This window comes from Callorhinus ursinus, unplaced genomic scaffold (genome assembly GCF_003265705.2).
Source record: "Callorhinus ursinus isolate GAN/ISIS: 27379988/994484 unplaced genomic scaffold, GSC_fseal_2.0 scaffold14, whole genome shotgun sequence".
Classification (NCBI taxonomy): Eukaryota; Metazoa; Chordata; class Mammalia; order Carnivora; family Otariidae; genus Callorhinus; species Callorhinus ursinus.
The window spans coordinates 8,839,941-8,866,525 of NW_027397076.1; the positions used below are offsets into that span (position 1 = coordinate 8,839,941).

The 26,585-nt window shown below is 38.5% G+C and overlaps 1 protein-coding gene across 9 annotated transcripts in view; it reads right to left on the reverse strand.

Moving 5' to 3' along the window:
• ANO4 (anoctamin 4) overlaps positions 1 to 26,585 on the reverse strand; it is a 444,815-nt gene that overhangs the window by 48,111 nt on the left and 370,119 nt on the right. For all 9 annotated transcript variants that reach the window (XM_073900417.1, XM_073900416.1, XM_073900420.1 and 6 more), the window contains 5 exons: positions 14,016 to 14,098; positions 11,647 to 11,787; positions 8,597 to 8,761; positions 2,530 to 2,566; positions 376 to 487 (listed from right to left, as the gene is read on the reverse strand). In XM_073900417.1, coding sequence (XP_073756518.1) covers positions 376 to 487; positions 2,530 to 2,566; positions 8,597 to 8,761; positions 11,647 to 11,787; positions 14,016 to 14,098 — 538 coding nt within the window. The remainder of the gene's footprint in view (positions 1 to 375; positions 488 to 2,529; positions 2,567 to 8,596; positions 8,762 to 11,646; positions 11,788 to 14,015; positions 14,099 to 26,585) is intronic.

Here is a 26,585-nt window from a genome sequence, read left to right on the forward strand (position 1 = left end):
TGTCTGGATGTCCTTCCCTCTTCTGTGAAGGTGGGCATCCAGAACACATTACAGACCACCCACCCCATTAGGCCACCTGCTCATATAGGTGTGAGATCCGGGGGCCTGACCCAGGTGCGGATGGAGCCCACAAGTTTTAAATCCATCCTTCATTTGTGCAAATGCTTTTCCTCTATGTACCTTGGCAAGAAAATGTGCACAGGTAACTTTTGAGTGGAGTGACCATTCCCCAGGATGGGAATAGGAAGGAAAGCTAATCTCTTTTTACCCTTTGTGTAAATCACGCTAAAGGAGGTGCTTCTCTCTCACCCTGGTCAGTGACATCCGAGCTCTCTGTCCCTGGCCTGCAGAAGTGTGGAGAGATCAGGTCCTTACCTTCCAAGGAAGAACGCGATGTAAAATGTGGAGCTGTTCAGATTGACAAATTGAAAAAGAAACATTTTCAGGGTGAAGCTGTTCTCCCACTCAGACTCTGTGCGAGGCTGTTCTGTGGACAAAAAGGGAGTAGAGTTTGAGAGGTTGCCTTTGACCCCTTCTTAACTCCCTCTGCCCTACTCCCTATACACACAGGGCAGGAACAGAGGTGTCCTAAGGAGGCTGCACGAGACCCCAGTTTGCCTTTAAATGGTGTGTGATGGAACGCACCACCCATGAGATCCTCAAGCTTGCAGACCAGCCCCAACCAGGGTGTGGTGGGAAGCAGCTACTGACATATCTGAGGGGATGGAATATCCAGTTTGTTCTGCTGTGACAGGATGCCCAGAGAGCCTGGATTAGAGAGAATGAGGGCTGAAGGGACCCTCATTTCCTTTTGCTCTTAGTTTCTGCCTTTGTGGTAGAGCCTGTGTGGGGTCAGGTCCCCTCCCAGCTCCTAATTAATTCCTTGTTCTCAAATTCTGTTCTGGTGAAATGCCAGGTGCTGCTGTGGGAGAGGGAGTCAGACCCCCCCCCAATAATACTGAGAGTATCTGACTTCTTTGCCTCTCATCCTCATCCATCATTTTTCATTCACATGGACAAATACCAAGGAGATGACCTCATTTTAGAGCTTTTACTGTATATTACCATCTGTATCTTACAGTATTCTGACCTCAGTCAGGCGCCAATTCTCATCTCCTTATATTTTGACTTCCATAAAGCAAGTGCTCTTTGGACATTGTGATATGAATCAAAATATGAATCAAACTTCCAACTTCACATCTCATGTCAAATGCACCTATCCTTCCCTAGGAGCTGCACCCTCATCCCAAGCAATGTCAAAGAAAATATATTTAATTCCATAGTACTTTCTCTGTTTCCACATTCCCTGAGCTTCTAATTGCTCTTTACCATTTCACCCCATCAATTCCTTTTCTACTAGTTCCCTAAACTGCTTGCTAGAAGCATATCTGAGAAGGGGGAGGAGAATCATATTTAACAAGGCTGTACTGCTGTTGAGGGAAAAAAGAGGATTTTTTAAGGGTTTTAGCTTTACTTCACTTCTGCTACTTAACTATTGGTTACATAGGAAGGTGTCCGAGGTTGTTAGCCAGCTGGGTCCATGCCCAGGTATCCTGACCACAGATGGGCCAGAGCTCTATCTCCCTGGCAACTTTGCCAGCCTGGATCAAGGTGTCACTGGACACAATCTGCTAATGCAGCGACCTCTTCTGTGGCTATAAACCTCTTTCTATCTTTCTGGGCAAAGGGTGGTAATGATGGAGGATTTAATGACATTAAGGGAGATATTCCAGGTATCTAGCTCTGCATCTGGCACAGAGAAAGGCTCAATAAATGCCACCTTGTATTATAATGATTATTATAAATAAGAGCACTTTTGTGATTTCTCCCCCACTCTGGACAAGTTACATATGGGAATGTGCTAAAATAGGTTTATGTGTGGGAGCATGTAATTTTCTCAAATTGCACAGAGTAAAATGACTAATATTTCATTAATAAAATTGGGACAATTTCTTTATCTTGAAAACATGGAAAATGTACAGTGTATAGTCAGCTACCAGATTGTTCTAATGTTTTATGGAGTCAGAGAAATGTTCTTAGGGGTGACTTATTCAGATGAATGCTATTTCTATAAATGTCAGTAATGATCAGGCCACCTATATTCCTGGTAGAAGGCCCCCAGTTTTCAAAGCAACTAACCTTGCTGTGGTTTTTATATACCACAAAAACTTGATACATTTTTAATTAAATAAAAATTGTAGGCAATAGCAAATGAATACTTTTCTAAATGATTCTGGGCACTTTACTACTTTTGTGATGCTATATTTTTGTGCATTAAGAGAAAACCTGCCTCAAATTACATTAGCTCATGATAGATAATGTTTATGACAGGTTTTAAAGCTTTAAATAGAAACGATCCCCTAATTACTAGACATATTTAAAATGTCCTGTTGAAGGCAAAGAACAAATTATTGTATGCAATTCAAAATAAAAAGAATATTTCTCAAGCAGTGTTTCAGAAATCAGTCTTTGAAAAGATACTTCCCAGACCACAATACTGTACCATGAAATAAGAAGGGTCTCGCTTACCTAAATTTGTCAGAAGAAGCGCAACTTTTTCATAAAGCTGTAAAATAAGTTTCATACATTTAACAAAAAAACTGTAGATGCTATAAAATCCATAATTATAAAGGAAATAGGTAATCACATCAGGAGTGAAAATAATTTCATTAACTGCCCATTACTCAACAATGAGTACACGGTAAACAAACAGTTGTGTCCTTTCAGGGCAAGAAAGAAATGCACAAGGTCCCATTTTACTATTTTTAAAATCTCACTTCCTATGTAGCAGTAATTAATTGGCAACAAGGCTAGCTGCCACTAATTGCCAGCTTGCTAAATGATGCTGGGCAAATCACAATAGTCCTGGGCCTCGGCATCTCTAAGACTGATCTGATGGAAAGATTCTGTAATCTCATTGTTTATGGACTGGCTGTATTTTCTAGATTAGAGCATTCATAAATACTGAAGTGATGAAACCTTTTTAGGAGCTCCTAAGCTTTTGATACTCTGCTTTTCCATTAGTACACTGGATGCATCCAGCCATCTGGTAAATGGAGGGTCCTGAGAGGGAAGGGAGAGAGAGTGTGTGTGTGTGTGTGTGTGTGTGTGTGTGTGTGTGTGTGTGTGCGCACATGTGCATGAATCTGTATATGGAAGTGCAGGGGGCACAGTTCAGGGCAAACCCAGCTCTAGGAGCTTCCCCAGAGAGGGTATAAATTGAGAAAAAGAACAAGTGTCTTCTCTAAAATGAGAGACAGTAAAATGGAAAGGAAAACTAGTCAAATGGATTGGAACAACATGAAAATTAAGATCACATTTAAAGTAGTGAAAATGACCTGGTTAAAATTCTCCAGCCTGGATTTATGACTTTACCAGCCAACAAGCTGCAGAGCTTGGGCACATTACCTCATCTCTTCTTCAGACCACTGTTTTTCTTTTATGTGATTGAGAATTGGTATTGGACTCATTGATCTTAAGGTCCTTCCAAACTTTTGAATTCTCTTATCCAAGACTTCTGCTAACTACAGAATTAGGTAAAATATGGATTGTATGACTCTAAACTTGGTTTTGCTATAGTAAGATCACATTTTGTGTACAGAAGCCACAGACTCTTAAGAGTCCAAATTTAAAAGAGATTGGTATAATTTTCAATAAGAAATCCTGTGGTACAGTCATACATTTTAATTTTATCTTAAAAATACTGGTTAACCACAGATTAGGACAGATGTTTTAATAAAATATATTTTACTGTTACAAATACACTCTATCATTAAAGTTACGTAATTTTCAAGGAAAAACAGGTTTGGTGAGACCACCTTTCTCAAAATACAATTTTTAATTGTCCAGTTTATCCTTTAGATCTTTCATGTTGACATGCTTTTGTCCAAGTGCCTCACTTTGCACTCCTGTCTCGAAGGTCTTGGTAGCTGGTGACATGCCAATGTTATTTTGGTTTGGACACCGAAAAAAAAAATGGAACTTAAAAAAGGAATAGTGCAGGAGTCAAAATATGATTAATATTAAACTTTTGAAAAATAAGGCAAAGTATATGGGGACACAGTTGGGATCCATGGCATCTGTGAACATTTTATAAATGTTGAAAATGCAAGGGGATGGACAGCGAGGCTTTGAGCAGGATGCAACCAAAAAGGGCACATAAGCAGAGGGCCTGATGACCAGCAAGAGACTCTGAGATGAGTGGCTTCTGGAAAAGGTCTGACTTCTTATGAGGCCGTTGAGATAGAAATCATGGAAGGTTTGTTCTGATAAAAGCAGTAGAAAATCTGTTTCCAAACTGGATGCCACAAATTGTAAGAGTTAAAATCTGTAACTGACAAAAAGCTTTCGGATCTTAAGTATAATTCCAAGAGGAGCTATGAGTACTTCTAATTTGGTCTTGTCCACCCAATCAATGTATGTGGGCTTGTTCTGATGCAAGCCATGTTTTCTGGTTCACTTCTTTCTCAAATAAGACCCTGTGGTTTTCACTGTTTAGAGTATAATGAAATATTGGATTCATATTGGTATGGCTGAATAAAAAGGATGGTTATAACTTTTAGTCTCCTCTTGGGATATATTCTTTGTTGGCATCTTTTGTTTCTGACCACCATATTGAGATATTCTTTGGTCACTAGTGAAGCAAAATGGGATTAAAACAGTATGACAAGGAGCAAGAAAATCCATCCTATTCACACCATCTTTGAGGTATTTACTTTTCAAGAAGAAATAAAATGGAAACTAGTAAGAGCCCCTTAACCAGTCACTAATAAGTATAATATTTTGTTGGGATCCAGAATATTTTTTTTTAAAGTGGGCCCCATGCTGGGAGCCCAATGCAGGGCTTGAACTCACTACCCTGAGATCAGGACCTGGCTGAGATCAAGAGTCGGATGCTTAACCAATTAAGCCACCCAGGTGCCCCCAGATCCAGAATTTTTTATAAAATAAATTTTATTTTATTTTTAGAGTACACACTACATAAGAGCAAATACACATCAAAAACAAAACAAGAGTAAATAGATGTCATAAAATCTAGAAAATAGGCATCCTTACAGATCTGCTTCTTCAGTTAGGGTTGGACAACTCTAGCAGAAAGTCAGAAACAGGGTATGTGATCTATAACAATATTATTTAAAAATTAGAGGCTGTAATGAACAGAAGTTAAAAACCAATCTAGATCTCAAGGTTTTTATATTCAATTAATGGAAAGTATTAACGATTCATGTCTAAATGATGATTTTTTTTGCAAGACCGGTATGGCCAAAACTTCAAAGTAGTTGAAAATAATTTATGTAGCTATAAAAAATGTATATTGTAGGGTCATGAAAATATCTTAAGTAATTTCAGAAGTCAGTAGATAGTTTAGTTCTGAATGGTCAAAGCTATATTATAGTTCTTAGTCTGTCACCTGTTATTTATGTGACATTTACTTAAAGACTTAAACATTTTTATTTTTTGGATATTCCGATGAAACCTTTCCAAACTATATTACACACTCAGTTGCCTTTGTAATGGGAACCGCAAGGCCTTAGGGCAAAGGACAGGCCTAGAAACGTGTTTGCTGGGATGGGGATGTCATCAGACATAGTAAGGCGATCGCTTCTGCACAGAAGGGTCTTGGATGATGCTGCTTTGAAAGTTCTTACATATGTTTCTTATCTTCTTTCCTTCCCCTTGCTATGGCTTATCAGTTCCTGTTCTTGTCAGAATTCTTGCTTTAGGGGCGCCTGGGTGGCTCAGTCGGTTAAGCAGCTGCCTTCAGCTCAGGTCATGATCCCAGGGTCCTGGGATTGAGCCCTGTATCAGGCTCCCTGCTCTGCGGGGGGCCTGCTTCTCCCTCTCCCACTCCCTCTGCTTGTGTTCCCTCTCTTGCTGTCTCTCTGTCAAATAAATAAACAAAATCTTTAAAAAAAGAAAGTATTCTTGCTTTAGTAACCTTCTGTTTTTTTAGTCTGATGTTGGTGAGAAATTAGAACACCAAAGGTGTTCACATGCACCTAAAATAAATGAAAATACCCCTTAAGGGCATTCATAACAATAATACATGTTAGCTTTGGTGTGTAGACTCTGCATCATCCATTTTGGTGACTCTGAAATGCTTGTTAGATAAAGCATGGAAATGCCTAGTAGTCTAGCTCCCAGCACATAGTAGGTGCTTTGCAATGTCCATAACTATATAGTTTTCCCACTCCCTAGGCTCCTTTCTTCATTTTTAGTTTACTTTGTCTTTTCCTGGCTGTGTCTCATGAAGTCGAGATTGCCAGATTAAGTGATTTCCAGTCCAACAAAGTATCATTCTGACAACGCTGGTATCTCTGCTCAAAATGTATGAGCAACCATGTATTTATAGAGTCACTGCATGTATTTATTTCTTAAGATGTATAAATTAAATTTTCAAAAGACATTAGAGAAAAAGAGGGCCTTAATTCATTGCAAACTACCTGGACACAGAATATTTCACTGTTCTGGCTGTTTGGTTAATTGCACCATGAATCACTCCCCTTTACAAGGCATATGTTCCACAATTAACTTTGAGACAAGCTGAGTCCTGGAGGAGAGAGGGCCAAGGTGTGCCACACGTCCACTCTCGACCTCCACTTGGCCACACACTTATACAATCATCATGTCAAGTGATTTAGCAACTGCTCTTGTTTCATTTTTAGAACTGTATTCTGAAACTTTTTTCTAAAATAATATAGAAGTTCCTGTGTATTTTAATAATAAATGGTAATAGGAATAGCAGTAATAATAATAAATCAACTATATTTCACTAGCTCAGTGATGACTTGCTCACTTAAGAATCCTAAATGAAGTTTTTTATTATTGGGTAGATTGAATTCTCTTAAGAATCACTCTTGAGTTTAGTGGTTATAGAATTTAGGATTATTTAAGGAGCTAGAAATGACAATCCAAACAGGTTAAACTATATTGATAATAGCATTAAATTACTTGGCCTTTGGAAAACCCTTTTCTAGTGATGAGAGAATTTCAGCATTATGGCCCAGATTTAGGATGCAACAAAACTAAGGGTGAGGGAGCCATAATTAATTGAACAGCTACTCCACGTCTATCACTCTACATACATTATCTTATTTATTCCCTGCTAAAAATCTCTAACATCAATATTTTTATGTATAGCTTGACCTCAAATCTAAAAATGTCAGCAAATAATACTATTCTGCAAATAATAACAATTTACTGAGAGCCTACTATGTGCCAGGCCTTGTTCCAGACACTGGGAAATAACAAGAGTAAAAAAACAGACAAAAGTTTCTGCCCTCATGGGCCTACATTCCAAGGGAGAAGACAGATAATAAAATAAATTAAAAACAGCATATTATATGGTAATAAGTACCACAGAGAAAAATAGAGCAGGCAAGGGGATAGGAAACTGTTAGATGGCAGGAGTGGGTTACAATTCTAAAACTGAGTCACCATGGAAACTTTATATTAGAAAAGTAACATTTGAACAAAGAAATGAAGGAGGTGAGGGATTAAGCCATACAGACCCCATAGGGAGGAATATTCCAGGCAGAGAGAAGAGCAAGTAAAAATCCCCAGAGTGAGAGCATGGCTGGCACATCCAGGGAACAAAGGGAAGGCCTGCCTGGAGCAGGAGAAGCAGGGTGAGTAGGCAGGAGACAAGGTCAGAGATGTCACTGGGGCCAGAAGGAGAGCCCTGGAGGCCACATGAAGATGTGCACTTTTATTCTGAGCAAGAGGAAAGCCACTGGACATGGTGAACAGAGCAGTGCCAGGAGCTGGCTCACAGGTAAGAAGCTCACACTAGCTGCCGTGATGAGTCTAAATTGAGGGAGCAAACATGGGAGCTGGGAGACCAGTTAAGAAGGCACTGCAATAACCCAGGTGGGAGCTACTGGGATCTTGGACCAAGGTGGGACTTGGGGACGTGTGAGAAGTGATCAAACTCTGGAAATAGACACTGAGAGAAAGAGAGGAGTCAAGGGTAATGCCAAGGTTTTCAGCCTGAGCCACTACCACGGGGGGAGCTGTGGAGGAACTGATACTGGACGGAAGAGAGGGGTTTGGGTGAGGGCGGTGGAGTAGGCAGCTGGATGTATGGGGTCCAGGGGAGACATCTGCGCTGAAATATAGAATTGAAAAAAGCCTGAAATTGACACAAGCAACGTGTACCCTCCTGATGTGTCCCTTGCAGGGTTATCTCAAACAATACTTTGGATACTGACCACTTTCCTGTCATTCAGAATCAAAAGGAAATGGGAGCCAGCCCTGTTGAGCTATGTCACAGATTCTGGGCTGGGCCTTTAAAATATGTTCTTTCTTTAAGTTTCCCCAAGGGGTATATAAACAGTGTTATCTTATTGGGTAAATTAAGGGAACTAAGATTCAGAGAGGGCTAGTGCCTTCCACTATAGAAAATCCTGGAGCCTAGATTTGACTCAAGCTTCTCAATCCCCAGACCTGAGTGCATCTCCTGCCAGGCAGTTGGCCGTCCAGCCATCAGCGCTATGTGACAGGCTCACCCCTCCGAGGCTGGGTCCCTTTAGCAACAGAAGAAAACCGCAGACCACACAGTTTATCCATCAGGCTAGTTACCTTGTAGTTCGCTTACCACATTCAGCAGCATAATGATGCAGAAGTTGATGCACACGGCAGTCCCTGTGGTTGCAACCTGAGAGTTATTCCTGATTAATGCCCACTTGAAGGCAGCAAAAGTGCTGACGGTCACCACCCGGTATATGACGATCCCGAACACGGCAGCGATCACCACACAGATCTGGGAGGAAGACAGAGAGCCAGTGAGCACCGTGGTGTAATGTCTCAGGAGGAGAGTTCCCACCACGGCAAAATCCCACCACTGGAAAACAAGAAAAGGAAATGACAGTATTGACTCAAGAAACCACAATAAAATGCTAACTTTTCACTGTGGTTAATACTTTCTCTTGCCTGTATTTTCTTTGTTATTCAAATAGAAGAACCAGAGTTCTTGAAAGCTGATAAACTGTGTAAGCTATGGGGTAACATTTTATTAAGCAGGGTATTAGATTGAGCATTATTATTATGGAAATCTTATGATGTCACTCTTCTGTGTAAAACTCTTCATTGGTTTCTTTTACTCTTAGGATAAAAGCAAAGCCTTAATGGTGGCAAGACTTTCTCCACCTCGTGGAGTGCCATATTCCCTTTTGTCTAGGGACTCCAGAACTCTCATGATTTCAAATGGGCTAAACTTTAAGACCATTTCCTTTGCCTAAAGCCAAACACATACATACATGTGTGTGCACGTGCGCGCGCACACACACACACACACACACACACACACACTGGGCCTAGTTAATACCTACTCTTCCCTCACACCTCAGCTCAAGAACCACTTCATAACTAAAGTTTTTCATGATCCTCAGACTTTGTTGTTACATGGTTCCTATACTCTTTGTTTAGTATCCTATTTATAATTTCTAACAATTTGTCAGTTTGATTATTGACAGTTTCCCCCATTTAGAAAGTACAGTAGACCCCCCCATCTATGGGGGATATTTCTAAGGTCCCCAGTGGATGCCCGATACCTCGGTCAGTACCAAACCCTATATATACTACGTTTTTTCCTATAGATACATACCTATGAGAAAGCTTAATTCACAAATTAGGCAGAATAAGAGACTAGTAACAGTAACTAACGATAAAACAGAACAATGCACTGTAATAAAGGCTGTGTGAATATGGTCTCTCTTCCTCTCAAAATATCTTATTGTACTGTACTCACTCTCCTTGTGATGATGTGAGATAATAAAATGCCTACATGATGAGATGAAGTGAGGCAGATGACACATGTACTGTGATGTAGCATTAGGCTACTACTGACCTTCTGATGATATGTCAGAAGGATCATCTGCTTCTGGCCTGGGGTTGACTGCAGGTACTGAAACCCCAGAAAGCAAAACTGTAGATAAAGGGGAGGGGGGCACTGTAAGCTCCATCAGGGCAGGCACGGCATCTGTTTTGCTCACCATGGTTTGTATAGCACCTTAGCATAATTACGGGTGCATAATAAATATTCAGCTATTTGTTGCTGAATAAGCCAACTATTTGATAGGTACATAATCTCTTATTAATCAGTTATGAACACTGAACTGTGCAATCTTTCTCTGAAGATTTCATGGTATGTGACAAGAACATGACATGTCTTCTATCTACTGGGAATCTGAGACTCCAAAAAGTTTGTGTCTCTCATTAGGTGACTCAATATATCAGAGTAAATACTTTTACCGACTTAGTTATCAAAAACTTTAAGCTGAGCCTCAGGATGGACTCTGCTGACTTAGAGATTGCTAGAAGCAGTCCTCTGTTTTACACCGTTTTTGGCTTCCTATGAGTGACATGCTCTAAAAGCTTGAGTATAAACCCTAGCTGGAACTGGCCAAAATTACAATACTAACAACTGCCCACATCTTAATCTTCGAGCTATTGATGGGGAGATCGGGGAAATCTACACTGAATTTTAGACAGCGTGGCAATGTGGTGGAATGGCCCCTCACTGGACTCAGTCAGAAGTCAGGTCTGGGTCATGGCTCAGCTTCTACGCAGCATTGTGACTGTGGACACATAGTTTGTCCTCTCTATGGCTTTGGCTTCCTATGCTCTAGGTTGCCCATCTGTAGAGTAGGAGAAACTTACTCTACGTCTACAGAGCAAAAAGCAAGACAATAAATATGAATGTACTTATTAAAGTCAAAGCATGATACAATTGCTTACAGAGCAGTGTCCGTAGAAAGGTGTGGATTCGAATCTTGGTCTGAGCCAAGAGACTCCTGTGCATGCTGCCCACCCTTTCATCTCCCCAGTTTCTTTGGCTAAAGTGGGAGGGCAGGTAGTATGTCCAGATTTGCTGTCCTCTTGTCCTTCCTAATCTAATGATCTCCAATACCAATTTATACACTCTACCATTTGAAAACAGGAAAGGAGAATCCTAACCACTTAACTGTTCTAAAATGACATTTCTGAAAAATTTGCGTTAAGTTCTGTTCAGTGATTAACAGGGTCAAAGCTGATCACCAAAGGACTTCTTTTTAGGAAAAGCCAACAACCCAGGTTCAAGGTAGTGTTTTTCAAACTGACATAACCATTGTTATGAATCTGGAAGTTGATTTTAGGGGGTTATGGCTGGCATTAAAAAATAGACTATAATAAAACAAAAAAATCAGAATATTGCATATTGCAAAGGTGAGCATTGTTTCAGTTACTCTGTTTAGTTTTATACATCTCCTGGCATGACATACACTGGGTTATGACAGAGAATGTAGTTCTTGTATGGGCGCGGCAAGCAAAAGGTCTGAAAAACCCTGCGGCAGGTCCTATCTCAACTTTTATTTCTTTTCAACAAGGCACAGAGAGGCAAGCGAAAAGAACTGGAGCTCTTGGCTATTTACTGGCTGATCCTGAACAAGCCTCTTAGCCTTCTGGAGTCTCAGTGGCTCCATCTGGAACACAGGGACAGCAGTACCATCTCTGACCACCTCACGGTGTCTCTGTGAGGAATACATAACAGAATGTGCAAAAATGTTTTGCAGAATTATGCAAATGCCTGATTCGCTGATTATTGTTGATACCATGCTCCAGGTGTGTACTTTATGAAACAAAGAGTTTTGTAGAAAAGTTTCAAACCATAAAAAATATCCCAGATGCAGAAACGATAAGTCGGCTGCATTTATCTGCAAATGCTTGATATGGTTCTGGCTTTCCCGAAATGGGATTCATTCGCTCTTTCTTGGAGTACTTGGCTTCAAACTGGGGCCGTATTTCTTCCTGAAGAACAAACAGACACATTTTTTATGCACTGGACAGATATATACACACAATTAAAAAAAACTTTTTATACTCTATTGCAGAACTGAATCAACAGCTACCACATTAATAAGTCAATCAGTGAAGTGGGCTCAGAGACCCAGGTTTAAATGTTTGGAAATTGGCCACTTGAAGAATCTAAAGGGTGATGATCTAGACTTATTATCACCAAGGCAGTGTAATTTAGACTAATAGTTAAGTGTCTCTGTTTCTTATTAAGCTGTGCTTGAAGAAACAAACAGAATGAGAAAAGGGACCACCTCTCCTGTCCCTAGCAGTTGGAAACAACTACTAAACTTTTACTTTTATTACCAGGGAATGTTATGGACACTAGGGAAAAGAAAGTTTCTGAACAGCAAAATGCCTAGAATTCATGTTGTGAGTTACAATGGCAAATATAATTCTTAGTTTCCTCCTACAATTAAAATTTTTTTTTTCAACTGAGGCAGCCAAAAATGTGAATCTACTTTTTAATAAGCTCCTGTAAGAGTCATTCACCTTTAACCAGTAGGTTTTAAATGTATTAATTGGTATTGAAAACAAGGTAAACATCTTTCAAATCCAGCTAAAATCAAGGCGGCTCTAATTCTAAATCAAGCTGAGGTTTTGTTTCATTTAGTTGAGCCCCATCTAATGTGAAAAGCTTCTGACTAAAAAGCAATTATGGGATTAGGAACAGGAAAATCAGCAAGAGGGTATGCTAAAGTGGTTCTGGTTAATTAAGTACCTATTCTATGTGAATGTCTTGCAAGAGGAGGGAAATGAGTGGAAAGTCTGGTGAAATGGAGATTGAGTTAACCCAGGCAGAAATGCTTGGGACTCAGATGGAGAGACCGACAGAAAATGAAGAAGGAGCTGACAGAAGACAGGTTCCGGACAACGGGCACAGTTTGGCAGTAGCCTGTGTGTCCAGGAGGAAGGGCAGCCTCACTTCTGCTGCAGAATAAGCCCAAGGCTGGACTTCACTCAGTGACAGGTAATGGGGAAGGACAGGGGGAGATACAGTTATAAACAGGTTCTGCCTTCTTTCACTTGTTTTAGGAAGTGACACTTGAAGATATAAACAGAACAGACCTGGAATCTTCTGTTTCTTTGGGAAACTCTGAATTTATCAGTCTGTGAGTGTCATCTATGTCACTGAGTTAATTATCCAGGGACTTGAGGCCGATCAGGAGCTAGACCTGTGTTTCCGGGTGTCATGGGCTAAACTGTGTCTCCCCTCCCCTGAAAATCATTTGTTGAAGCCCTAACCCGCAGTACCTCAGAGTGTGACTGTATTTGGACAGTCTTTACAGAGGTAATTAAGGTTAAGTGAAGTTATTACAACAAGCCCTACTATGACTGGTTCTTTACAAAAAATTTAGACACAGACATGCACAGAGAAATGATGATGTGAACACAGAGGGAATAGACGGCTGTCTACAAGCCAAGGAGAGGAGCCTGCAACAGATATTGCCCTCACAGCCCTCAGAAGAAACCGACTGTGCCAACGCCCTGATCTCAGACTTCCAGCCTCCAGAAATGTGAGCAACTAATCTCTGTGGTTTAAACCACCCAGTGTGTGGTCCTTTGTTATAGCAGCCCCAGAAAACTAATACACTGGGTTCTCTGTGAAGAAGTCATGAAGCAAGTTAGGGCTTTTCTCAATCTGAGGACCACGGGCTAGAATAAGAGGTATTTCGACACTTCCACCAAGGAGGCCTTCTGAGGAGTGGTTTCTCCTCAGCATTTATGGATTTGAGGTCATACTTCTGAGCCTTTACAGCTCTGGGCATTGTCCAAGGGTTCTGGAGAGCTCACAGAAACTTTTCCCTGGAATTCTCTCACGAGGTTTCCTTCCATGTACCTAGAGCTGTAAGACTAATACTCTCCCGCTAAAGTAAAGAAAATGGATACCATTTAAGAAAACTAAACAAATCTTAATGCTTCTGATGTCTCTACCTACAAGTGAAATGCTTTACTGAGCCACGGAATCTTAATCTACAAAGCAATCACAATCTTGTCTTTTCTTTCTTTTAAATTCTGCTTGTTTTTATACTACCTGAAGTTTTTTTTTTTTCTGCAAAGACAGGTATTGAAATGCTTTATGAGTTAACCTGACTTCTGTCACAGAGCAGAGGGGCAAGTCAAGAGGACTGTGTGTTTTGTTGATTTGCTTTTTGAAAAATTCTGATGTAAATAATACAAACCTCCTCTTCTTCCCAGTCTATCAGATCCCAGTCATAGGCAATTACAGCTCGCCGTCTTTTCCAGAACTCCAGGAAAACTGTCGCTGGAACAAGTAGAGAAACACAAAGATGTTTTTAAATAAAACAGTGCTGTTAACTGTCACTGAATAATGAAGTCATTGCAGAGAATGACAGTTGTTTGTGTAAGCATCCTTGAATATCAGAATTTCTAGCTCAGCTTCATTTAACAAGGACCCTTTCTGAGAATTACTAAGCTTGTGTCAAACACAATGAAAAATTAGAGATTTCATTTAGAATTAAATTAAGCTGATTTGCAAGTCGAGGCAGAACAGACTTAGAACAACAAAGCTCCCGGGATATAAAAATACAGAAAACTAGGTTACCAACATCTTGCTCATTGATAGAGTATTTATTTTTAAAAGCGAGGGGACAGGTAAGAGCAGAAAAGCAAAAATAAAACTTAGCAGTTTACATGTATTTGACTGGTAGTGATGCTGTCCCAAATCCTCTTCACAACAAGTATCTACGTAAAGCGTATTTTACTTTTTTATTGAAAGAAACAATTTTACTATTTTACTCTTTTTTTCCCCAAACTATTTCTCTGTCATCACATTAAAGGAAAAAGTGTGCAAATTCTGCTAAGAACCTTTTTTAATGAGGCGTGGGGTAGCTGGGTTTCCCACCCAGGGAAATCTGGAGGTTTATCCTATTTCAGCCAAAGTGACTTTCTACTCAATTCAATTATTATGCAATGACAGAGGGGAAAAAATAATCAAGACATAATCTCGCTGCCTTGGAAGTCACAAGCCAAATGACAGGACACACAACACACATACATACACACACACTCAAACTCTGAGGATAACTGCAACACAAGACATCATAGAGACACCCAAGAGACAGAACTGGTGGGTCCATCTCTCTTGGGCCTTGCTATGGTACTTAGACTTACAGAGGCAAGGGTCCAGGGCCGACCTGGTAGGCAGGATTTTCTAAAGCAGGGCTTTAGTCAGGACTGTACACTGTGGCCCGAGAGGCCGGATGGGGGACCGTTCTAGGACAGCCTAAGGCCACAGGAGACGCATCCAGTCTGTCCCACTGGCCCTACCACCCCACCTGGGGGTCTCATCTGAAGGGACTGACTTCTAAGACCAGTGGCTGTCAGAAATATTCCACCACCTTTCTTCTCCCTAGTACGTGCTGAATCCTGCCTGGAGGAGAGAGAAGCTCTACCCAATAATTCCCTTTTGCGGCTAATAATCCTCTTCCGCCCTTCCATGACTTGGGAGCATGAGAAGACATTAGTCGCTTGTACAACTGCCATTCTTTTGTGTTTTTGTGTGAAAATACATTTGAGGAAGAATCTGCTGCTCTCTCTAACCATGAACTAGGATATAATCAAATACAGGTTGTCTCCATTCAAGGCAAATATTCAATCCCACACCCTTATTATTCCATGATTTAAATTTCCTTGCCTAAATACTCCCAGCCCCAGGAGCCCACTGCACTTTGAGTGTATCTAGTTATAAGCTGCCTTACATTGCGAATTCACATTTTCCTCTTTGTCTCCTTTGAAGCTGGCTTTATGTTAATACACATATTTGTCTTCTACCACTATATCACTCAGTACTATAAGTTTGATTAAAAAGTATTATTTCTTTTATGGATTGATTCTCAAAGACTTAAAATTCCTTAAAACAGTTTTGTCAAGATTTTCTACTCTATGGAATTCTTTCCATAAAAATTTGGTCTAAAATATCTTTTTCTCAAAGTATCAGAAGGTTTAACCTTACTGCTAGCATTTTGAACTTCTCAGATTCCAATCTATCTTTCTATGTAGATAATGCTTTTTTGAAAACAAAGTCTGACCAGGTGTGGGTATCAAGGAGCCACCCACAGAAAAAGCCCCCACTACCAGCCCAGTATGCAAGGCTCCTAATGACCCTGCCTGTGTCTAACTCTCTCTGCCCTAACTTGTACCCTAGACTCCAGGCCACCTCACTAACAGTTTTCACAGGTGAGCTGTGACGTGAATTTCTTAGCATTGCCTACACTATTTCTTTGGCTTTTAGCATTCTTCCCTATTTGGGTCCATTTAGCCAATCCCACTCTTGCTTCCAGATTTGGCCCTATTTGTTCTGCAATCACTCCCTTTGAACCTTCTCTATACCCATGCTGAATTGTGCAGATAACTCTAGGTCAGTGCTGAGCATAGCATTCAGCACTTAAAAAACAACAGAAAAACTTGAGAGTGTCTATCACTAATTGTGGGCTTCTTGAGAATAAGGGCTATGTATTAGCTGTCTTTATATCCCCAGGGTCTAGCACAGTGACTGGCAGCCATAGAGGCACAGTAAATGTACAAACGACATGCTGTCATGAAAATGAAGGCAATATGACAAATTATTCTTTTCTTATTTATCTAAATCTTAGAAGAAATTAGGGTATAAGTTTGAAAAAGATGCAATTATATCTTGTGAATATTTTATACAGCAGTGTAAGTTAAATAATAACTTACAACATGAAAAACTGAAACTTTCTATGCTTCTCTTTTGCCTTGCAATAAAATATCATTCCGTTCTTTTTTTTTTTTTTTTACAGAGAGAGAAAGAGAGAGAGCACAGGAATGGGGCAGAGGGAGAGAGAGAAAGAATCCTAAGTAAGCTCCACGCCCAGCACAGAGCCTGATGCTGGGCTCAATCTCATGACCCTGAGATCATGACCTGAGCTAAAATTAAGAGTTGGACACTTAATGGACTGAGTCACCCAGGTGCTCCAATAACATTCTATTCTAATTATTACTCCTATTACTCGGTTGCACGGACCCTGTGGCAAGGACTACCTACCTCTAAGATGCATTCTTGCCTTGTTCCACAGTAAAAGACTGTTGCTGGTATGAGGGCTGCCCACCTACACTGTAGTTCTCGGATCTCCTCACTGTTAGATATGGCCAAAGGACAGTTCTCACCAGTGGAATGTGAACACAACAATGTGATGTGTGCCACTTGCCTGTTGATATCTTAAGACAGTGAGGGTGCTTCTTCCACATTCTCTTTACCCTTTTGGATAGGGGGAGCCCATGCAACTCAGATGATATTATGCAAATGATGGCAAGGCCTGGGAGGATGGCAAACAACTTGTTTGTAGGAATATGAGTCCCTGAATGACCCTGTGGTGCAAAGCTATCTGCCAATCGGGAATGCTTACCCCATTTAATCACTGAGACATTGCATGAGGTATGAAGGTGAAAAAACTTACAAGTCACTTCCCTTACATATTTTAGATAGGGCAATATCAAGCCACAATAATCTGAAACGTTACTAGTTTTAGTGATAAGACAGAGCTCTGAGTGCTCTCTTCTCTCCCTTTTGTACTCTATACCACTTTGTACTACTACCTAACCTACCACAAATGAAGTTCATCCGATGTGTTAACATCAATGCCAAATAACAAGACCCTCACAGCATGAGAAAAATCTGAGATTTCTGAATTTAAGTATAGGAAGGGTCAAGGTTAGTGTTCAGGTAGGTTTGTGTTCAAATACCAGTATATCCTCGGCTCAGAATTGTACACAGTTGAGAAGGTTGTCACATGTAGCCCATAAAGGACAGAAAAAGGACACGACAGAGTGTTCTGCAGGCCACCCTCTATTATCATTTTCTTAAATAGAACAATTATAGTCAATTTCAAGTCAATCTGTGGCAGACTTCTATGCATTTACCAAAACCATTTCTTACCTTTCTAGGCATAGTTAGATTAGATTTTCTAGCCTTTATTACAGTTAGATGTGGCCACGTTTTGGTAAATGGAGAGTAAACAGAAGTGATCTATGCTAGTTTTGGACTAAAAAATTAGGAAGTAATTGTATCACCCCTATCCTTCTTCTTTTGAGGGTGAATGGAGAGAGCTCGAAGGATCCAGAAGAGGACAGAGCCACAGAATAAAAGGAACCTGGGTACCTAAATGACCACGTAGCAGGCTGACAACCAGAAACACCTGGCTGGGTTTCACGTGCATTTTTTTTTTTAAGATTTATTTCTTTGAGAGAGCGTGAGCGAGCAAGCATGGGGGGGGGGGAGTTGGGAAGGGGGACTGAGGCAGGGCTTGACCCCACACCTTGAGATCACGACCTGAGCCAAAACCAAGAGTCAGATGCTTAACTGACTGTGCCACCCAGGTGCCCCTCATGTGCATGGGTTCTATTAAACATCTAGGTTTTGCTTTTTGTGTATTACAGCAGTTAACTGTAGTCATCCTAACTGATACAGGGTTTTTTTTTGGAAAGTACAACCATGGTTAACATTTTGCAAACAGGAAGAAAAAACCCACTGAGTTACTATTTTTTGTCACCTTCCTAAGGCATTTTGAGAGTCTTATGCAGGAAAATCTCCCCTTTAAGCTACATACCACTGGGTTCCATGGCAGGGTTGAAATACTGCACTGTTTAGTCACTGTATAGTAAAAATTTATTACATTTTAGGTACTATGTTTTATTTTCTCAAAAATCTGTCAAGGTGGGTATTATTTTCATCATCCTATGAATGAAGAATCTGAGGTCCAGAGAAGTCACATGGCTGAGTAAATGACAGAACTGGGATTTGGGCCTAATATGGCTTTTTTTTTTTTTTTTTTTTTGGTGGGGGAGCTTAAAACAGCAAATTTATTCTCTTATAGTTCTAGAGGTTAGAAGTTCAAAATCAAGATGTTGGCAGGGTTAGTTCCTACTGGAGGCTCTGGAGGAGAGCATCTTCTATGCCTTTTTCCTAGCTCCTGGTAGTTGGTAGAAATCTTTGCATCCCATGCCCTGCAGAAGCACCATTCCAACCTCCCTGCCGGTCTTCACAAGGCATCCTACTCTGTCAGTGTCTGTCTCTCCATTTTTTCTTCTTTTAAGGACACCAGCCATACTGGGAATACAGTATGGCCTTGTCTTAAGTTGATTACATCTTCAAAGACCTTATTTCCAAATAAAGTCACTTGCACAGGTACCAGGAAGCTAGGACTTAAACATATCATTTTGGAGGACACAATTCAATCCATAACAGGGTTATCTGGGCTATTACAATGACTAGGGGCAACTGGCATTTAGGGTAAAACCCAGGGGTGCTATCTGTCTTGTAGCTAGAAGGTCACAGTCTAATCTGGGGCTTCTAATTTCTATTGAATCAGGAAGAGCCGAAAAGAAAAAAGAAAGCCTACTCTTTGAACCACAGGAAGACTTTGCTGAAACTAGTTATAAAAACCAAAGTACCATGACTCAGGTTATAGGTTCCCTGTGAGAGCCTGGCATTTACTCTCTATTTTTCCCTTAGATCTATGCTTTTTTTTCTAGAGGCCTGGAAAAACCCACATTTATTCCCAAAGCTGCTAGGAATACATGCTGCTAGTTTTTGCCCTTTGGTAACATAATAGGTATTCAAAAGCCTAATTTGATCCTTCATTTGGAAAATTTCTAGCCTGGGAGTCCAGAAGAGAATTGTGTCTAATGCTAGAAAATTAATTATAAAGACACGTTTACTCCTTATTTTTGAAAAAATCCCAAGGGCTTAAAGATCCTATATCCTAACTTCTGTTAGACTGTGGCCAGAAATAGTATATAGGAAAAAGGAAGGATGATTTTTATTTCATAAAAGTGACCTGCTGTCTGATGACTCAAAGCATTTTCAGAAACCTGGTCAACATGATTCTCTTCCTAGGAAATAACACATAGTCATTTTTCTCCCAATTCTAATTTTCTTCTTTTTAAAAGTGAAATGAATAATACTAACGATTTCATTATTTATGTCCTTTATAACTTTCTGAGAATGTTCATTTGGAGAAGGTACAGGGAAGGTACATGGATGTGCTTCCCAAGAACCGAGAAATAGAGGAATGAGGTCACCTCCCGAGAGCTTAACTCATAAAACCTACACATAATGAATGAGCTTAGTAAGAAGTCACAAACTCAAATGCTAAAACGACCAGAGATCAGTACAAAACCTAGAAGAGGAAACCACACAAATAGGGAATGATAGAGAATGGGACCAGTTGGGGAGTGTGTGCACCAAGTAAAGTGATAGGTGTTCTTCAGTTTCCATTGACGGCACTGTGGCCAGATCTCCAAATTTTTCAAGAGAAACTATAAAAATGTATCTTCATGTGAACTACCTCAGTTTCAAAATAATAGTTTATTTGTATATTTTTAAAATTGGTGAGGACCAGAGTATTTTTATTGGTTCTAATTTACAACATTTGAGGTGGGCTTTGGCAATAATAATGCACGTGAATGTAAATGAGTGACTAGAGAGTTTGTGAAACACCCCAAAACGCCAAGATGAAATTAATCTCAGGATCCAGGAAAAAACAGGAATGTGACTATATTTTAAGAAGCTGAAGCTTAATTATTGTTATCAGAACCATTCTGGAGAAAGTCAATGTATCCAGATAGGGGGTGGCCAACTTGTAACTTAGGAAAAACAAGGGTCTAAGGTTACAAATTTTGCAGTTTAATATGATGTAGGGTATTAGAAGTGTATCCTGATATAAATCAGTCTCTGGGGTATTCTATGAAATGAAATAAAGATGACTAAGTATTCAGCAGAAAACAATAGTTGCTCCCCTTTTCCATTCATTTAACAGTTATTAATTGTATTCTTTTGATGTGCTAGGGATTCACTACACTGATTTCCAAGCTCAAACAATTTATGATGATTAATTTGGCTTCCTAAATATTCTGACACAGGAAGAAGGTGCTCTAGATGGTCATTATAAAATAATATTCTCTACCATATTCTTGCATTTTCACATTCTGGATTATGCACTATGCTTGCAGGATTTCGAAGAGGTTTCTGTTTGTCCAAGTCCAATTAGCTTTGGGTATTCCAAACTGGCTTCTGAACTGGTAAAGATGAGGAGACACCTCATGGATAATGGCAGTTTCCCCAAGTAACCACAATTCTCTGAGGCCCTGCCTGAGTGTATGCTTTCCTTCTATAAAAAGCCATCAAGCTACAGCAGACTGAAGATTTTTGCTTATACCCATAAGGATTAATGGCTTCAATATAAGAAACAACTGTTTTCAGCACTGCACAAGAGAGTACAGAACTGTGATCCCTGAGAGAAAAGAAAAAGTAGGGTGAGCCTTAGGATCACACCAGCTCAGTTTGGAGGTCATTTACAGGCTACAATTCAGGTGGTTGAGCCCAAACAGAGCCTAGTGGACTTACTGAGCTTGGGAGATGAGAGTGGGGAGAGTGAGGAAGCAAGAATTTGTGGGGCAGAGTACCAGAGAGAAGGGAGCTATATTGAAAGAAAGCTCAAGGGATCAGCAACAAAGTTCCTTCTGCTCTTTACATGCATGGGGTGAAACTAGATGAGGCTGCTTGATGGTAGCTAAACAATCCTCAGAATTCATAGAGGGCTAAAAGAAGTTTCCAATCCCACCAGTCAGGGTACAGAGATGTTGCAACACATAGAACTGATACAAGGCCTCCTAAAGACCATCTCTTAGTAGTGGGTCTGGACCTACCCTAACAAGCTAATCACAAGTCTCGAGGTGATTTAACTGGGCTGCAAGAGAGTTAACTGCATACTTAAATCCAACAGTAAGGAAACATAATGAAAAACAAAATTCAACACTCTTCAGTGTTTAATAAAAAATTCCCAGACATACAAATAAGCAGGCAAATAAAGCCTAGAAACAGGAGAAAATTCAGTCAATCCCAGGGAGACAGCCCAGAACTGACAGAAATGATAGAACAAGGGTGATAAAACAACTGTTATAAGTATGCTTTGTATGTCAAGAAGATAGATGAAAACATGAACAAAATGAGGAGAGTAATACCAGGCATAAAAAGCCCCAACTGACTGAGATTTGAGAATGGAAATTGAAAGTTCTGAAAAGAAAAATACACTGGATAGGATTAACAGAAGACTAGACTTTTCAGAAAAAAAAGTGAATCTGAAGACAAATAATAGAAACAATTACAGATGAGACAAAGACGAAAAAGAATGAAAAATGTGAGCGAGGCATAAGTGACCTATAGAACAATATTGAGTGATTCTGGAAAAATTTCAAAATTTGATAAAAATTAGATTTACTGATGCAAGAAACTTAATGAACCCCAATTACAAGAAACGCTAAGAAAATAACAACAAAGCACATCTCAGTCAAATTCCTGAGAATAAGAAGTATAAAATCTTCAAAGCAGATACAAGGGAGGAAGATCTTATGTAGAAAAAAAAAAAAAAGAAAGAAAGAAGGTCAGCAGGCATCTTATAAAAAACTGCACGCCTCCACACAATGGAAAGGCATCCCTTAAGGCAGTGTTTTTCAATCTTGACACAACATTGTGTCAACAGTTTTGAAAATATAAATCATTTTTCTACATAAAAACAGTCCCTATGTTAGTGGTACTTTAATTTTCAGATTAAATGAGAATATGATAGAACTGTCAGATGATCTTCCAAAAGAAACTCAACTAGGCCATATGACTTCAGGAAAAGAAAGACTATAAATTTAGCAATGTTTCTCAAACTCAACACTACTGATATTGTAGACCATTTAATTCCTTGTTGGGGAGGGTGGGGTGTTGTTCTGTGTATTATATGACATTTAGCAGCATCCCTGACCTCTACCCACTAGATCCAGATGCCAGTATCACTCTTTTCTTTCAGTTATGACAACCAAAAATGTGTCTACACATTGTCTAATGTCTCCTGAGAGGCAAAATTCACTCCTGATTAAGAACCTATGCTCTAAAGTATTGAAAGAAAAAAACCCCTGCCAACCTAGAATTCTACATCCAGCAACATTATCTTTTAAAAATTAAACTGAAGCAAAGATATTTTTAGATCTTAAAAATCTGCTAAAATTCATTACCAACAGACCTGCATTATAAGAACTTTAGTTTTTCAGGCAGAAGGAAATGATACCAGATGGAAATGTGGATTAATATAAAGATAGGAAGAGCACACAAAAAACAAGTAAATAAAATATATGGGTAAATGAATTTTTCCTCATTTCAATATCTTTAATAGATAATTACCTGCTGAAAGGCAAAATAATAACAATGTATCAAGAGGTTTACAACATGTAGAATAAAATATATAACAAGAATAGCAGTAAGATATAGGACAAAAATAGCAGTAAAATATATGGCAATAATAATACAAGGGACAGAAAATAAAAGGTGAAATATACCATTTTAAAGTTCTCATACCACATGTGAAATAGCATTATATTATTTGAAAGAAGGCTGTTATGAATGAAAGGTGTATATTATAAATCCTTGAATAACCATTATAAGATTAAAACAAAGAAGTTTTAATAACTAATAAATCAATAGTGGAGATAAAATTAAATAATGAATTATATGTTAAAAAAAAAGAAGATAGCAGGAGGGGAAGAATGAAGGGGGGGAAATCGGAGGGGGAGATGAACCATGAGAGACGATGGACTCTGAAAAACAAACTGAGGGTTCTAGAGGGGAGGGCGGTGGGAGGATGGGTTAGCCTGGTGATGGGTATTAAAGAGGGCACGTTCTGCATGGAGCACTGGGTGTTATACGCAAACAATGAATCATGGAACACTACATCAAAACTAATGATGTAATGTATGGTGATTAACATGATAATAAAAAAATAAATAGAAAAAAATTAAATCATGAAAATACCTAATTCAAAAGGAGAGAAAACGATGTAAAATAAAAAAAAATAAAATAAAACAACAGCACATGGGACACATATAAAGCAAATAAAAAGAATGTATATTTAAACCAAATGTATTGATAATTACATTGAAGTTAAATGGTATAAAAATTCTAATGAAAAAGCAGAGATCATTGGATTGGATAAAAGTAAGACTTACTATTACCTGTGTATAAAACACTTTAGATATAAAGACATGGATAGGTAAATGTAAAGGAAAGAAAAGTATACCACACAAACCCAAATCAAGAAAGACTGGCATGGCAATATTAATATCAAAGCATACTTGAAAAGAAGAAATATTATCGGGAATAATGACAAAAATTTCATAATGACTAAGGGGCCTCAAGTAGACATAATAATCCTATATTTAAAAATACATGAGGCAAAATCTGATATAATTGAAAGGCAAACTAGATGAATCCACAAATAAAGTTGGAATTAGTATAAATACAGATGACTAAAACAAAATAATCAACCAAGTGGACCGAAATGAAACTTACAAAACATAAAACTTAACAACAGCATAATATGTAGTCTTTTCAAATGGGCATGGGACATTTGCTGAGATACCTTATTGTGGGCTATAAAACAAATCTCAGTAAATTTAAAAGGATTGAAATCATGCAAAATATGTTCTCTGAGTTAAACTAGAAATCAATAGCAGGCAGACACCGAGAAAATCTCTCATTTTTTTTGTAATTAAACAACACACTTCTATATAACTCATGGGTCATAGAGAAAATCAGAATGGAAATTAGAAAATATTTTGAACTCATTAAAACTGAAAATAATGTGGAGGATACAACTAAAGCAGTACTTAGAGGAAATTTATAGCATTAAACTCATATTTGAAAAGAAGAAATGTCTCACACTAGTGAACTAGGCATTCACTTTAAGAAATTAAAAAAGAAGAGCAAACTAAACCCAAAGTAAGCATGAGAGAAGGAGACATAACACCAGAAATTAATTAAAAAAAACCCATAAGAACAATATAAAAACACCATTAACATCAAAAGCTTGTTCATGGAAAGATCAATAGAATTGATAAATTCCTATGCAGAATGAACAGGAAAACAAGAGAAAGACATGAACTGAACAAAATTGTATCACAAAAGATTCCACCAAAGGTAAAATATGAGATTATTATGAACAAATTTATGCCAATAAGTTCGCAAATTTAGATAAAATGATAGAGGTCCTTGAAGACAGAAGAAATAGATAATCTAAAGAGCTCTATATCTGTTAAGGAGATTAAGTTTGTATTAAACACTTTCCTGCAAAGAAACCTCCAAGCCCAAGCGGCTTCACTGGTGAATTCTACCAAACATGTGAAAAAGAAGTAATATCATTTTTATGTAAACTTCTCCAGAAAACAGAAAAAAGAACATTTCCTCTATGTGGCCAAATTACCTCATAACCAATAAAACACTAGAAGAAAATGATAGACAACGTTTATGATAACAGATGCAAAAACCCTAAAATTATTTTAGCAAATCAAATACAGAAATATAGAAAAAAAGATAATACAGTTGACCCTTGAACAACATGGGTTTGAACTGTGTGGGTTCACTTATATGGATTTTTTGGATACAGTTACTATAAATGTATTTTCTCTTCCTTACGATTTTTAAAATGTTTTCTTTTCTTTAGCTTACTTTAAGAATACAGTATATAATATATATAAACATACAAAATATGTGTTAATCAACTCTTTATGTTATTGATGAGGCTTTCAATCAACAGTAGGTTATCAGTAGTTAAGTTTTGGCGGAGTCAAAAGTTATACATAGATTTTCAGCTGACCAGGGTTTGATGAACCTAATCTCCATGCCGTCAAGAGTAAACTGTATATTATGACGAAGAGGGTTTGTTTTGGAATTCAATGTCACATAGTATTTGAAGGTGAATTACTTTAATGAATGTATCAACCATCTTTTTAAAAAGCAGGATTATCTTATTAATACAGATGAACACTTTTAACAAACTCAATACCCATTCATGATAAAAATTCAGTCTCTAGAAATAGAAGTGAAATTCTTAAACTCGATAAAGGGATATTTATAAAAATGTATTTCCTATCATACTTAATAGTATAAGACAATACTTCCCCCCAACACTGAGAACAAGGAAATGATGTCTGATGTCATAAATTCTATCCAACATTATTCTGTCAGTGTAATAAGGTAAGAAAAATTAAAACCATATGAATTAGAAAAGAAACAAAATTGTATTTATTTATAAATGTCATAATCATCTATGTTGAAAATCCCAAGGAATCTACAAGAAAGCTAGTAGCACTTATAAGTGAGGATATTTATAGGATATGAGGTAAATGTACAAAAATCAATTCTACTTTTATATAGTAGTAATGAGCAACTGGAAATTAACATTATAGAAATAAAACTATAAAAAAAAATCAAAAATATTAGTGATAAATTTAACAAAATATCCAAAACTATACACAAAATAATACAAAATTGCACAGAGAAATTACAGATCATTTAAAAAAAAGTTAAATAATGTTCATGGATAGACATATTTGATATTCAGTTTTCAACCTTCCCAAAATGATCTCTTGATTCAACTCTACTGCAGTAAAAATATCAGCATCTTTTCTGGTAGAAACTGACAAATTGATTCTAAAATATATAGGGAAATGCAAAGTCCCTAATATAGCCAAAACAATGTTTAAAAAGAATAACATTTCAAGGCTTACTATTATGTTATAATAATCAAGACAGTGTGTTATTGCCATAAAAGCACACATATCCCAACAAACAAAAGTTAAGACTAGTCAGCTTCGGGGCGCCTGGGTGGCTCAGTTGGTTAAGCAACTGCCTTCGGCTCAGGTCATGATCCTGGAGTCCCGGGATCGAGTCC